General features: G+C 42.1%; 1 protein-coding gene across 1 annotated transcript in view; it reads left to right on the plus strand.

Moving 5' to 3' along the window:
- Positions 1-2,233: 2,233 nt before the first annotated feature.
- The window catches only part of Dtnbp1 (dystrobrevin binding protein 1), a 103,855-nt gene continuing 91,209 nt past the window's right edge, over positions 2,234-14,879 (plus strand). Inside the window, exons 1-3 of the mRNA XM_051194357.1 lie at positions 2,234-2,401; positions 12,189-12,242; positions 13,289-13,339. Of these exons, the coding sequence (XP_051050314.1) occupies positions 2,346-2,401; positions 12,189-12,242; positions 13,289-13,339 (161 nt within the window). The 5' untranslated portion in view covers positions 2,234-2,345. The remainder of the gene's footprint in view (positions 2,402-12,188; positions 12,243-13,288; positions 13,340-14,879) is intronic.

Genomic DNA, 14,879 nt, shown 5'->3' on the forward strand with positions numbered 1-14,879 from the left:
CTTTGGTCACTTAACACAGTAGAGAGCCTTCAGGAAACTGAATTTCCAGTTTGGTTTTTGGCATTAAGCAGTGGGAAGTTGTTGTAGCTTGTTTACCACTGTGTAGTTCACTGGGCTAAAGCAGTCAGCCATTGTGTAGCTCACTTGCTGTTTTAAAAGTTCTGACGCTGTGTGGATTCCCCAGGCTATCACCGAGGTTTGCCCTATATACTGCCCTCCACGGGACTGGGAAACAACTCACTCTTTAGTCCTGCTGTCTATGTACCAAACTTGGTGTATGTCTGCGGTGTAAAGGGTCATGCCTTCTACATGCTGGGCAAGACGACCACTGAGCTACACCTCCCAAAAGTGCTCCAATTTTAATTGAAAGTAACTCTGATTAGAAACTATGAAATGTTTGTATAAAAAAAATGCCTTAGTTGGACTTACCTTAGTAAATTCATGCCTTACAGTAGAGAGTTCATTCAATTGAATTAAATAAACAGATTTAATAGTTCCCAGTAACTGTTTTCTAAACTGACTAGGTATTATATTACCTGTGATCACTTACTTTGCAGTAGGTACTAATCTGAATAGAAAAGGACTCAAAAAGACAGTGCTTCTCATTCTTAAAAGCGAAACCAACTCAGAAATGAGATAAACAAAAAGAACACAAGGTGATTGATGTACCAGTTATTTTTTCTCATAGATTTGACAAAATACTTGAGAAGAAGCAACCTAAAGGGCTTGGCTCATGGTTTAAAGCCGAATAATCCATCATGGAAGGTAGACGCAGCAGAGTTCATGCAAGGAGTGTGGGGCCGAAACATCTCACACCCAGGGACAAGGAAGCACAGAAAGGTGACAGGGAAAGAGGCCAGGGTTGTAAGGCAACATACTTTTAATCCCAACACTTGAGAGGCAGAGGCAGGTGGTTCTCTGTGAGTTCGAGGACAGCCTGGTCTACAGGGAGTTTCAGGACAGCCAGGGATAACCAGAGAAACCCTGTCTCAAAAAACCAACCAATCAAACAAACAAAAAACCCACCCCTCAAACAACAACAAAAACTGGTCCTTTTTTAAAGGTGCCTTGAGGCACAGCCACAGATGAACAGAAAACACTGTACCCTTGCTAAAGACTGCTAGTGTATCTTCCCACTCAACTCAAAGTTTACAGTAGGAAACTACTAACAGCCAAGCCTGCCCAACTATAAAGGTTTCTCTAACTTGTCTCAGCCGAAGCCATCTTTGATTTCTAACCCGTGCCCTGAAAAGTCCCGTAGGAAAGCACCCAATCCTGTTCTATAAACTCTGGGTGGAAAAGCCCCAGCTAACAGCATGATTCTTGGCTTTTGTTCAACTGCCAACCAGGTTGTAGTTTTTCTGTGTTCTTTGTCTTTAAAAACTCCTCGTAAAATGCTTTTGGGGCTGCTCTGTGAGAAGTGCTCCAGGAAGTCCCTGGCAGGCTTAATACAGACTCTTGAACTTTGGTGGTGAGGGTGGTCTCTGGATTTTTACATGTTAACACCAACGACCTACAGACCTGACAAGGTCACATGCCTCATAAACTTAAGATAAACAGGATGTAAAATGCTGTTTTATTTGCACACTGTTGGAAACAAATGTAAGCAGCAAAGGAAATGAAAAGCTTAGAGGGAGAAGATAGGACCCAGATTATACTTATAATTGTTATAATTGTATCCTTCTGCACTGAGGACAACTGAGAATGTTTGGTATAGAAGAGGGCTGACAGTTACAGAGCCTTAGTATCCAACATATTGTGAGCTTCCCCCACTCCCTACACACACACACACACACACACACACACACACACACACACACACACACACACACACACACACACGGGTACAGAAATTTGATGGGGCCTGTTACAGGACTAGAGTGTGAGAAGTATGGAGACAGATGATCCATCACTGCCACTGTCAGGGTTGCTACAGGGAGGCGCAGCGACGCAAGAGTTTTCCCGCAGTTCTCTTCCGACCCTCAAAAGCCAACCCTTTTCAGTCCAGGGCGCGGAGACTGAAACCATCTTTCCAAGGTGCATTTTGCGCTGCAGAGCAATTGCGGAGAAAACCCGGCTCAGGCTACAAGCGGGCAGCCAGCCGGCTTCCCGCCCTGTCTGCCGAGAGGGAGAGCGCCTTGGCGAAGCCCCGCCCCTTCCAGCGCCGCGGGACTCTCGGCTGCGCGCTGCACTGCGGCTGCGCGGGCCGGCGGCGCGCGGAGGGGGCGGGGACGCGGAAGGCGCGGCGGCTGCGGAGTGTGTGAGGCGAGAGGCGGCGGGAGGGCGGGGGCGCCCGACGGCGGCGGGGGGCCGCGGCGGCGCGAGGCCCGAGGGGAGGGGGCGCGATGCTGGAGACCCTGCGCGAGCGGCTGCTGAGCGTGCAGCAGGATTTCACGTCCGGGTGAGTGCGCGGTGGGCGACCCAGAGGGCCGCGGGGCTGCCGTCGGGTCTGCGCGTCCTCGCGCCTCGGTCACAACGAACTTGCCAACGTCCCGTCGGCGGCACCGAGTCACTTTGGTCCCAGCGGGCGGCATGCCCTCTTGCCCTGTCGCGGGGCAGCGTTGCTCGCCGGGTCGGGACGGTCACGTGAGGGGCTGTGTGCTCCGCACTGGGCGCCCCCCCGGGCCTACCCCGGGCAGGACCCAGCCGGGACCGCCTCACCCTCCAGTTTCGGCCCCGACATTCGGCGGATCGGCCCGAGCCCTGGCCAGGCTGGCCCGCCTCTTCTGCTGCCATCTCCGGTCTTTGCCCTGGTTTAACGCCCGGCTGGAGGAGCTGGGCCAGGGGAACGGAACTGGCTCGAAACTGTTCATACCCGGAGTTGTCCAAACTTTGGACGCCCCGGGGAACCTTTCACAATCACTTGGCTCTGGCCCTTGGGAGCGTCAGTTTAGCCGGAATGTCAGGGGAAGGGGGTCATTAAAGGATCCCCAGGTGATTCCGACGTGCAACCAGGTCTGGGAACGCGACTGCCCAAGCACTCTTGCAGGATTTACCACTTAGCCTTGACAAGTGCAACTTAGTCTCGTCTCTGTTCTGTGGCTGTGAAATGGTAGTGATGCGACTATTAGTTAATAGGCAGTAGACAATGCTTGTGTGTTTTTAGTATTTAATTCATTACAGCTTTTATAGCTGTACAAAGGATCTGCCATCACTTTGGTTTTTTGTTTGCTTTGTTTTGAGATAGTGTCTTACACTGTAGTCCAGATTGACCTTGACCTGGTGGGAATACTCCTGCTTCAAAACTGGGATTCCAGGCACCTCCACCATCACCTGATGGTCTGTCATGTGTCTGGAGAGTGTTTCTAATGTGAGGGCACCTTGGTCACGATGCTGCTTTAATAATTAATGGGCTAAACGTTAACTGCTCTCTCATCTCGTGCAACAAAAATGTGTATACTGTATGCCTGTTGAATAGTAACAAACTGGCAAGTATTTGAAAGCCATATATATATATATATATATATGTATATATATATATCGATTTTAGCTCATCAGTATTAGTTATGAGTGCTTAAGGAATTATTCGGTGATAAGTGTTATTGTATACTTGCCTTTTTAAACTGTAAGTTTATGAAAAGTAACTTTCTTTTTTAAATTTAAACTTAAAAAAAACTTTGGTGTACTGCTATAATAGCACGAGAGTGGCCATGACTAAAACCCAGTTGAATACCCTTCTGTTTCTATGTCAAGGGATTTTTTTTCCCTTTCTTTTTCTTTTCTTTTCTTTTCTTTCTTTTTTTTTTTTTTTCCTCCTCTTTTTTCTTTTTGGTGGGTTAATAGTCCCTTTTGGTAGTTGCTGGGAGTGTAGATCACATGGTTGTCTCAGAACCTGTTCTTATGCCTGGATGTCTGCCTAGAAGGCAGAAGTCTTCTTGCTTAAGAATGTGGACTCTGCACTGTACATCCTCACACTGTCTTCTGAGGTCTGGATAGCTTTAAAGGTTTTAGAGTTTAGTTAGGGATAGGACCTGAGGGTATGTGATCAGGATCCCCTGACAAGTGATGCCATAGTTTGTGGCAGGTTTAGAGTTAGACATCCTAAGAAAGTTTTGTTCCTAGTGGGTTCTTATTGTCTTAGCTTTTTTTCTGTACACATGTTACTTAGGGGACAGGCCAGCAGACTCTGCACCATTATCCTATTACCTGGCAGGGAAATAACACACTTGGAGTCATGTGTGTCAGCAGAGAAAAGGCAGCTCTAACCACTGACACTAACTTTGACCACCAGGTCGTCAATTTCCTACACAATTTTTTGAGGGAACAACAAAACAAAAGCCCATCTTTCTAATTCTTCCATATTCCTGCTTGAAAGCTACATGTTCATTTTGGCGTTGGGTAAGCAATTAAACACAATACAAAGTACTGAAGAATTCCTTTGAAAGAGTCATGGCAGTCACCTCCCAAGTATATCATATTGACCCTCTTTCTGTAGGACCTTTACAGAGCAAGTGTTCGGCAGACAGACCAGTTGCCTTCTCAAACAATTTCTCGTGTCCTGTGCTCAAGTTTCAGTCAGTAAGTTTTCTGAGTTTTATGTGTGCAGTGTTACTCCTAACAGTCAGCAGGGGCAGTGACACTCAGAGTTTCTTCTCATTGTCACTTTAGGAAAACTCATGGAGCTGGAGTCTTAGCTCCAGGCAGATTACCTTTTTAATTTTTTTGCACGTGTGTTTGTGTGTCCATATGTATGAATGCCATGTGTATGCAGATGCCAGCAAAGGAGAGATGAGAGAATGGGATCCCCTGGAACCTGAATGACAGACAATAGTGAGCAGCCATGTGGTTGCTGGGAGCCAGACTTGTGTCCTTTGAAAGAACAAGCCGTCCTAACTGCTGAGACATCATCATTCCAACGACTTCACTGAAATAGGATTATTTTTATTGTTCTCTTAATAGAACAACACCGTAGTGACTAAATCATGTCCAAGGATGTCCTCCATGACTCTCCTCTAATCCAGAAAAACTGCCATCTTGTGGATGCCATCTACATCCCAAATGGGAAAGAATGACCCCAGCTGTGCTTGGAGTATTTATAGGACCCCTTCTATCGGCTCTCTACAACTGTTATATTCAGTGCTGCCTTAATTGCACATGGCCTCTAGAGGGGATTAGCTGGGGACGACTAGAGGAGGGGAAGCCCTTACCTCTCCAGTGTAAAGGCTTTCCTTGTTCGATCTGTTGCAGGGGATGCACACACCCCCCTGTAAGTAATGCCTCACCTGTGCTCTTTAAGGAAGCTCAGTAAACGCATTGGTTTACAAAGTAGATATCATATCTTGGTTGGTCCCTGGGACTCTAGAGGGAGGGGTAAACATGGTTTATGTCTCCCCCAGAGAAGGAATTTTAGTTATAAGAGACCACAATATCTATGTTCCATTCAGGGAATGTAATATGCCGTCATAATCGTTATAGGACAAAATAGAGATTACAGATGGTCTGGAGGAACCCAGGTTGTCCCTAGATTTTTAGCCTCTTCTTTCAGTTCTTGGTGTGGAAAATATTTAATTGGGGTGTCTTACAGTTCAGAGGTTTAGTCCTTTATTGTCATGGCGGCAAGCAAGACAGCATGCAGGCAGACATGGTGTTGGTGCTAAGAGTCCTTATACCTTGATCCAGAGGCAACAGAAGGTGAACTGACACTGGGTCTTGAGCATATATGAAACCTTAAAACCCACCTCTAAAGTGACATACTTCCTCCAACATGACTATACTTACTCCAACAAGTCCACACTTCCCAATAGTGACACTCCCTTTGGAAGCCATTTTCTTTCAAACCACCACATTCTACTCCCTGACCCCCAAAGGCTTGTAGCAATATCATAATGCAAAAATGCATTCAGTCCAACTTCAAATGTCTATAACAGTCTCAAAAAAGCACAAAGTCTCTCCTGAGATACACACATTTTCTTAACTGTAATCCCCTGTAAAATCAAAATAAAAAAACAGATCACATACTTTAAACACCTCTAATGGCAAGGAATATATAGTACCATTCCAAAACATAGGGAAGGGATCATAGTGAGGAAATACTGGACCAAAGCAAGACCAAAAACCAGCTGGGCCAACTTCAAACTCTTATCTCAATGTCTGATGTCAGTGCTTATGAGATTTCTAATTCCGTTCATCTTTGTTGACTGCAACACACTTCTCTTCTTGGCTGGTTCCAGTCCCTGTTAGCAGCTCTCCTGGCCAGGTACCCATGACTCTGGCATCTCCAATATCTTGGGGTCTCCAAGGCAATCCAGGCTTCAACTTCACAGCTTCGCACTGTGGTCTTTCTAGGCCTCCATTCAGAGACACCCCTGACTCTTGCCTGACCTCAGCAACTTTCCTTTGTCTTGGAGGCAAATTCCTCAACCCCTTTCTTCTGTCCTTAACTCCAGAACCATGTGGCTGAAGCTGCCAAGTTCTATTGCCTGCTTGCTGGGGATGGAACGTGGCCCTTCATTCAATTACCAACTTTCTTTTTTGATGGTTTCCTTCACTGCCTAAGCTTGGCTGCACTGAAACTGGATCTATAGACCAGGTTGGCCTCAAATTTGGAGATTCACCAGCCTCTACCTTCCCAGTGCTGGGATGAAAGGTGTTTGCCAGCACACTGGGCTTGAAAGTTGGAAATTCAGCTGGATGGGATCTTGCCCTGAGGTCACCACTCCCTTATTCTATTTCTTAATCTGTTTTGCTCTTTGAACACAGGATTTGGCTCCATTCCACTTCCTGGTATCCTTTTCTCAAATATTTTTCTTGCTCAGCTTGTTCTTTTTCATTATATATCTTCATTAGAGTTAACATTAATAACCACAAGACAGAGTCAATACTAGACTGTTTTGAGATTTCCTCTTCCAAGGGAATTGATCTAAAACTCACACAAACTTTTCGGACAACAGCAGCCATATTCCTCACCAAAATATCTTAAGAACAATTTCTAGGTAACATACAAAAATTCTTCTCTGAAACCTTTTGAACCAGTCCCCCACAGTTCAAATAACTCTTAGCACCATTGTCTTCCACGATTCTACTAGTACTTAAAGCATTCCACTGCTTTCCTAACCCAAACTCCCAAAGTCCAAATCCCTCCAAACCTAAGTATGATCAGGACTATCACAGCAATACCCTAGTTCCTGGTACCCATTTCTGTCTTAGTGTTTCTGTTGTTATGAAGAGGCACCATGACCACAACAACTCTTACAAAAGAAAATATTTAATTGGGGTGGCTCAACTGCAGTTCATAGATTTAGTTCATTACCATTATGGTGGGAAGCCTAGTAGCATGCTGGCAGACATGGTGCCAGGGAAGGAGCTGAGGGTTCTTACATCTTGACCCACAGGCAACAGGAAGTGGTCTAAAACACTGAGTATGGCTTGAGCATATATGAGACCTCAAAGCCTGCCTCAAAAGTGACACGCCTCCTCCAACCAGACCACATCTACTCCAACAAGGCCACACCTCCCAACAGTGCCACTCCCTTTGGGGGCCATTTCTTTTCAAATCACCACACTGGGAATAAAAACCAGTACCTCACACATGGCAGGCAAGTGCATCACTGCTGAGCACCATCCCTAGCCCCTTGTGGTCTTTCCTCATAAACTTTTATCCATGGCACCAGCACCAGCCCAAACCTAGAGTTGTGATTATTATATCATGTTCTTTCCCCCTAAGTGGTTAGCAGACTAACCTAAAAGCCTTGGAACTGGTGTCATTGACTTGACTCTGGGCCTTTTTTCCTGAGTTCTATTTTCATTTTTTCATTTGACTTGGCTCTTGGAACCATTTTAAGGGGTTCCTATAGAATATTTGTGTGTGTGTGTGTGTGTGTGTGTGTGTGTGTGTGTGTGTGTGTGCGTGTGTGTGCGTGCGACACATTTTTTAGACTAGATTGGTTTTGTGGAGAAATTATTGACAATACATATGTAGCATGTGTTGTTTTAACTTTTGAGCAGTTATGAACAAAAGCACAGGTATTAGGTATGTAAAGCCCTTCAGGGAACTGAAACACAAATTTCCTGAAGGTTTATAATGTATATTATAGGCTCATGTTTCCTGTTTGTCATGCTTTCAGAGGTACCACTGCTCCCAGCTCTTATTCAGTATCTTCATTCTTTTCTCCCCTTCTGTAGTTTTAAACTGCGCAAAGAGCATCTAATAATTTAACTTGTAGTATAATCTATAGGCAAAGCTTTGCTCAACATGTTGACCTTTCTAGGATTTCTTCATTTCCTTATTTTGGGGGGGTTCTGGGGGAAATGGAACCCAGGACCTTGTAGGCAAGCAGTCTGTCACTAAGTTACTCCTTCAGCTGATAGGCCCTTCCTTCCTTCCTGCACATGTGTGTGTGTGTTTGCAGGTACATATACTTGTGTTTGGAGACAATAGTACCAAGTGCCTTTCTCTTTTGCTTTTTACCTTTAATTTTTTTTTCAGATTTACTTTTTTTTAAATGTGGTATTTGTCTGTATGTATGTATGTACAAAGTTCCCTTTTTCATAGATGCTTTAAAAAGGTTGAGAGGCCATATGCTCAGTTTTGCATAGTATATACCAAGAAGTGTTTGTAAATTGGGCTAGATCTATCTGGCAGCTACCGAAGTTCCAGAAGCAGTTTCTGCCCTGAGTGTAATGAAAAGCAAATTGTAATGAACTGGATGTTAAAAGGCATTAGTGATGTGCTTTGTAAGCCCAGAACAAGTCCTTGATTTGGGTGCATTCACTGAAGGCTTGTAAGTTGGGTCTTGAAGAATAGTAAGGATGAATTGCAACAGGTTTCGGTAAGGGTACTGGAGAAATGGAAGCCGTTATAGGAGATGTAGGTAGGAAGGGCATTAGGGGCCTAGGAATAGAGAATTTGTCATGCTTTGCTTAATCTATCAAAGATTTGTCCAGTGCTTGCTTTGTGGCAGGCCCTATTTTAGGTACTTGGACTATATAGCACAGAATACCTAGACTGTGGCAGTAGGCAGAATATCTAGAAGGTCAGAGCTGTTGTAGCTAACAGATTGAGGGATAGGCCTACATGTATTTTTGTGTTTGGGATTAGGAATGGTGAACAGAGAAGTTGCACTAGTGGGCCAGGTAGGAGATGATGTGTGTACTGGCAGACATTGAGAAGAGGAACGAAGTGACAGGCAGTGGTTGAGCTCGTCAGCAGTGAGAAGTGACATGAAAAGTGTAGAACTTGTGCATGTTGATTTGTAGTATCTTAGATAAGTGATGGCATTATACTGACAAAGGAATAAGAAGAAGCTTGAGGGGAAAGGAGCAGTTTGACAGTGATTTGGTGAAGTAGTCCTTGAGCTCTGAGGAGCTCTTGGAAATTGAAGGTACCCTCAGGAAAGGGGTCAGAACTGAATAGTGCATTTGGGATTCATTAGGAAAAAGGCAGTTTGAAAATTTTTCCCCTTTTCTGAGTCTGTGCCACTTTGGTGTGCATTTCTCAGGTTGTGGAGTTTAAGTGGCCATATACACTTTTAAATGTGATAGTTTTTTTTTTGTTTTGTTTTGTTTTGTTTTTTTTTGAGATGGCACCCCACCCCAGTGTCTGCCTGTCTGTATCTCTGTACCACACACAGAATAAGACAGAGATGTAAACATAAGAATTGTGTTTAAAGGTGGAATAGAAGAAGGTTGAATATAGTTTAAAGACTTGTGTTTTATGACCAAATATGCTAACTTGCAGGTTTTATAGTTTTCCAAAGCAACCATCGTCCTTTTTTCCTACTAAGTAGACAAGGTAGGAATTGATAGGCATGCAAATGACATGCTGTCCATACAGCCCAACACAGTTGAGCCAGTTAGCAGATCTGTTATTAATTCATTGGGTAGGAAGCTCTATGGTATTCCTCCCTGGCTCACTAATGTGCATAGCTTTTTGATATAGGTGTGGTTTGTGTGTCCGTTTTATGTAGATGTGAATGAATGCATATGGACCAGAGGGCTTCCTCTCCCCTCCCCTCCCCTCCTTTCCGCCCCCCTCCCTTCCCCTCCCCTTCTTTCCTCTTCCTCTCCCCTCTCTTCCCCTCCCTTCCCCTCTCCTCCTTCCTACCTACCTTCCTTCCTTTTTTTCAAGACAGGGTTTCTCTGTAGCTTTTGAGCCTGTTCTGGAACTTGCTCTGTAGACCAGAATGTCGAACTCACAGAAATCCACCTGCCTCTGCTTCCCGAGTGCTGGGATTAAAGTCATAAGCCACCACTGCCTGGCTAGAGTTTTTCTTTAATCACTTTCTATCCTGTTTTTGTTTGTGTTTTTTTGAGACGGTGTCTCTCACTGAACCTGGAGCTCATCAGTTCCATTAACCTGACTGGCCTGTGAGCTCCAGGGATCTGTCTGTCTCCGCTTCTGAAGATGCTTCCCCTGCTTTTACATGGATTCTAGGGACCTGAACTTGGGCCTTCAGGCTTGTCTCATGGAGTTTTGACAGCTAAGCCATCTCAGCCCTACCTTTCAACTTTATTAATAGTGTTGTTTTTATTTTTCATCAAGTAATAATTATACTTTTTATTTGAGTTAGTCTGAAGTTTCTCAGAATGCCCCCAGATCATATTAGAAATTTTACTTAATTCTTGGCAAATCTATGTGGTTGAATATAATACTATTTTAATATTTAAAGAAACTTGAGAATTCACCTGGATCAGTATTTCCTTCCCAGTGTCTCTGACATTAGGGAATATGAAATAACTTGATTAAGTTTACAGCTCAGGATTTGTGTGAGAAATGTAGTTGTTACCCATGTGGAAATGCCACACTAAAGTGTTCTTAGAAGAGAACTGATTACCATTTTTCTTAAGAGGAAAATTATATATACATTCAATTTCACATTTTTGTCTAAAAACAATAATAATAGAGCTAGTTGTAGTGATGCAGGCCTTTAATCCTAGCAGAGGCAGGTGGATCTCTAAGTTTGAGGCCGGTCTGGTCTATGTAATGAGTTCTAGGACAGTTAGACCAAGTCTTGAAAACAAACAAAAGAACTTAAGAAGGAAAGAATAATAGTGGTTGTAAACCCACATCTTTTTTTCTTTGTTAAATTTTCTTAACTCTTGTCCTTTTGCATTTTATTCTAAATTTTGGGTTTTTTTGGGTGGGGGAAATGTATGATGAGCAAAGAATATTTAAAGACTTTATTGTTAGAAAAACAAATTGAGACAAGATCTCAGGCTGGCTTCCAGCTGCTCAGATTCCAGGCCTATCTTCCATGTCTAGCTTAAAAAATATTTTTTAAAGTGAAAGCTTCATATACAAAAATAGAACAGTGATGTGAGCCCCATATATCTCAGTCAACAATATTCAAGTGTTGTCTTTATCTTTCCAATCATAGTCCTACACAGATCTGCTGCACCTCATGTGGGCAGTGTATTCGCTAGTGTAGATGTTACATAAATGTACTGCCTCAGTCATGCCTAACAAAATTAACACTAATTCACTGATATTATCAGTTACTCGGTTCATAATCAGATTCTCCTGCTTCTTAGAAATGCCTTTTCACAGCTGATTTGTCCAAATCCAGATCAGATAAGTTCCACACATGACATTTGGTTAAAGACCAATTTTTGAAACAGATGGTTGTTAAGGAGCCACATGGGGAAGCTCTTATTGAATCTTACAGCAATTTTATTTTCAGTTCTCTGTAATGATCTCCCTTTGCCTTTTAACCCAAATTAAATTAGGTTTTTTTTTTTTTTTTTTTTTTTGTTTTTGTTTTTTTGTTTTTTTTTTTTTGTGTGTTTTTTTTTCTTTAATGGGGGAGGCTGGAAAGGTGGTATGTTGAATTTAAGAAATTAAACCATACTTTAGAACTCTATTTGAGATAACAATGCTGTGTGGAAGGTCTTAGCAGTACCTTCCAAACTCAACTATAAACATGGTCCACTACTGTGTATCAGTCTCAGGGTAGCTCTATCTAAATCATCACAACTTAATGCCTTTCTGAGATTGTAGTGAAAATGGTAGAACGTGCCTGTAAAAATACCCTCCTTGGCTTTTACTTGTGGAGGTTCTTACTGCTTCTGGGAAAGCTAGGGCTTCATGGAATTTCTTAAGCTCAGTTAGAGAGATGTAAAATTATTTTTCGTATTAAACAGATTGTTGATTCTTTTGAGCATTGTAATTTTGGGGGTGAGATGTGGACTTAAGCCCATGTGGGGTTGAAAATCTTGAGTTATTAATATATTTTATATTTATTAATTTATAGGTTGAAGACTTTAAGTGACAAATCAAGAGAAGCAAAAGTAAAAAGCAAACCCAGGTAAGCTCAAGCAAGAGCTTTATTTGCATAACTTGGATTTCATATAACTTGCAGCTGACTTTGTAATAGGATCATTTTATAGACTTCAGGTCTGTTGAGTGCATCTGACCACGAAAAAGTGTTGATTCTTTTAAATATTGTGATGCATGGAAACTGTAATAAACTTGTAAAGTGATTGAAAAGCTGAAGTGTATCAGAGTCAGAAGTCTTGGGTACTAAAAAGCAAATTAATACTGAAACAGAACTTGGTAAGTGAGGCCCTGTAGATGTGTTACATGTTTTACATTTGGACAGTAGAATTGTGATTTTTTTTTTTTAAATATGTGACCAAATTTAATTTCAACTGGAAACAGTGAACTTTGGTCAAGCACGTTTATTTTCTTTATCTACTATTATATGAAAATGTTTATTATATGCTAGAGACAATTTCTGCATATTGTTACATTTCAGTACATTATTTCTGAGCTGATAGACTTTTTCAAAAGTTTAAGTGTCATTTTTATGTGTACATGCATGCCTGCATAGTTTTATGAGCACCACTTGCATGCAGGTGCCCACAGAGGCTAGAAGAGGGTGTCAAATCCCTTGGAACTGGCATTACAAGCAGTTGTGAGCTGCTTGATATGGGTACTAGGGACTGAACTTCAAGCCTCTGCAGGAGGGGTCATCTCTCTTCATTAGTGGTTTTAATCCTTTTCTTCTTTCAAATAATGTATATGAGTGTGTACATTATTTAAAAGATAACATGTAGGATTTTTGTCTCCATGTATGTCTACCATGGAGGCAAGCAGAGGGTGTTGAGTCCCCTGAGACTGGCGTTACAAGATGGTTGTGAGTTGCGATGTGAGTGAGTGCTGGGCATAGAACCCAGGTCCTCAGCAAGAGCAGCCAGTGCTCTTAACTGCTGAGCCATCATTCCAGCCCCTCAGTAGTGGTTTTAAAATTATTACATGATAATTGGCAATGCCAGAATTCCTGTAACAGGTTTTTTTTTTTTTTTTAAGTTGTGAATCTGCAGCAGTTCTAATCAGTGTTTCTCTTATTAGGAGTGCTCCATACTTAACAAAGTACTCCGCTGGACTGGAATTGCTTAGCAGGTAAATATTTTCCTTTAGAGCGGAGTTGTACTTTTAATTTTTGTTTAAAAATGTGTTGATTTTACAGATAAAACCTTAAAACCACGATTTTCTGCTAGTGTAGAGACTGGAGCTTGCTTCCTTCTTTTCCTTGAAGGCTTCTGCTTTCACACCTCACTACAAGGCCATACAGATTTGGACAGACAATCACTGCTGTTTTTACTTGTAGATGATTCTGAATTAGACAACTTGTTTTTGTTCTTTTTTTAAAGAACAGGTATTATGTAACTCAGCCTAAAACCATGTTTTCTATGTTTTATGTAAGCAGATGACCACTTTGAATTTTCTGATCCTCCTGCCTCCACCTTGAGTGCTGGTATTACAGGCATATTCTGTCAAGTCTGGTTTACGTGGTGCTAGGGATCAAGTGCCGGGCTTTGTGCGTTCTAGGAAAGCCTTCTGAATCTTACATCACTTATCCCCAACCCATTCCTGTTGGCATGATAATAATAAGATGTGGCTCTTCTCAGACATGAAACAAAAGCATAAGAAAACACTTTTCCTCTGCCCCTCCCTCTCCCTCTCTGTCTCTGTGTATGTATACATCTATATTTATATCTATATCTTTATCTGCATCTACATAAAACTTGTACCTGAACCTGAATATGTATAGTAGTTTTTTTCATAACTAAAAAGTAGAAACAGCATAAATGTCCAACAGTGAAGTGTCCATATAATAAAGTTTTACTTAGGCATGAAAATGAAAGACTGATACAGTAAACACGGATGAAAACTTAAAGGATCCATCACAAAAGGGCACATATTTGTCAGTCCCATCTATATAAAATCTCCAGAAGAAACAAACTATTAATGATTACCAGTGTTTGGAGTGAAGTGCAGGGTGGGTAGTAACTGCTGGTGGGTACATATGAGCTTTCTTACAGTGATGAAAATATTTTAAAGGTGGTGTAGTAACTGTACAGTCTTGTGAATGTATTGAAATCACTACTGAATATACTTGTAAGTATGAATTTTATAGTAAGTCGATTATACTACGGATGCTATGCAGTGAATCTGTGTGTTGTGTTGTTAGTGAAGTTCTCTGACATGTGGTGATAACTTCTTTTCCTGACCTGCATTCACTTCTTTTCATCAGTAGCCTGTGTTTTTAGTTTGTATTTGGGTAATTGGATTTTTCCCCCTCCTTGTTTGAGATTACGAGTGTATATTTATTTGGTGCTAGTTTCTTGTGTGAAAGGCTTAAGTGAATCTGAAAGGAAGTATAGTTAAAAACTAGTAGTGTACAATTTGTTTATGTACAAACACACTTGTGCTAATGGGACTGGATCTAGGGATTCATGCTGGGCAAGCTCTCTAACACTGAGCTATGTGCTCAACCTATTTCAACCACATTAATTCCTCCATATATGTGGTTGCTCTTGACTGTCTAAGTCTACTCTTTAAATAGCTGGCACCTAATTTTAAAAAAAGAAAGAAACAAACAAAATGATGGGAGACTGAAACCAGATGGTGGCCTTTAAATTTGCTAAAAGTCTCTTTA

Source organism: Phodopus roborovskii, unplaced genomic scaffold, assembly GCF_943737965.1.
Source record: "Phodopus roborovskii unplaced genomic scaffold, PHOROB, whole genome shotgun sequence".
Classification (NCBI taxonomy): domain Eukaryota; kingdom Metazoa; phylum Chordata; class Mammalia; order Rodentia; family Cricetidae; genus Phodopus; species Phodopus roborovskii.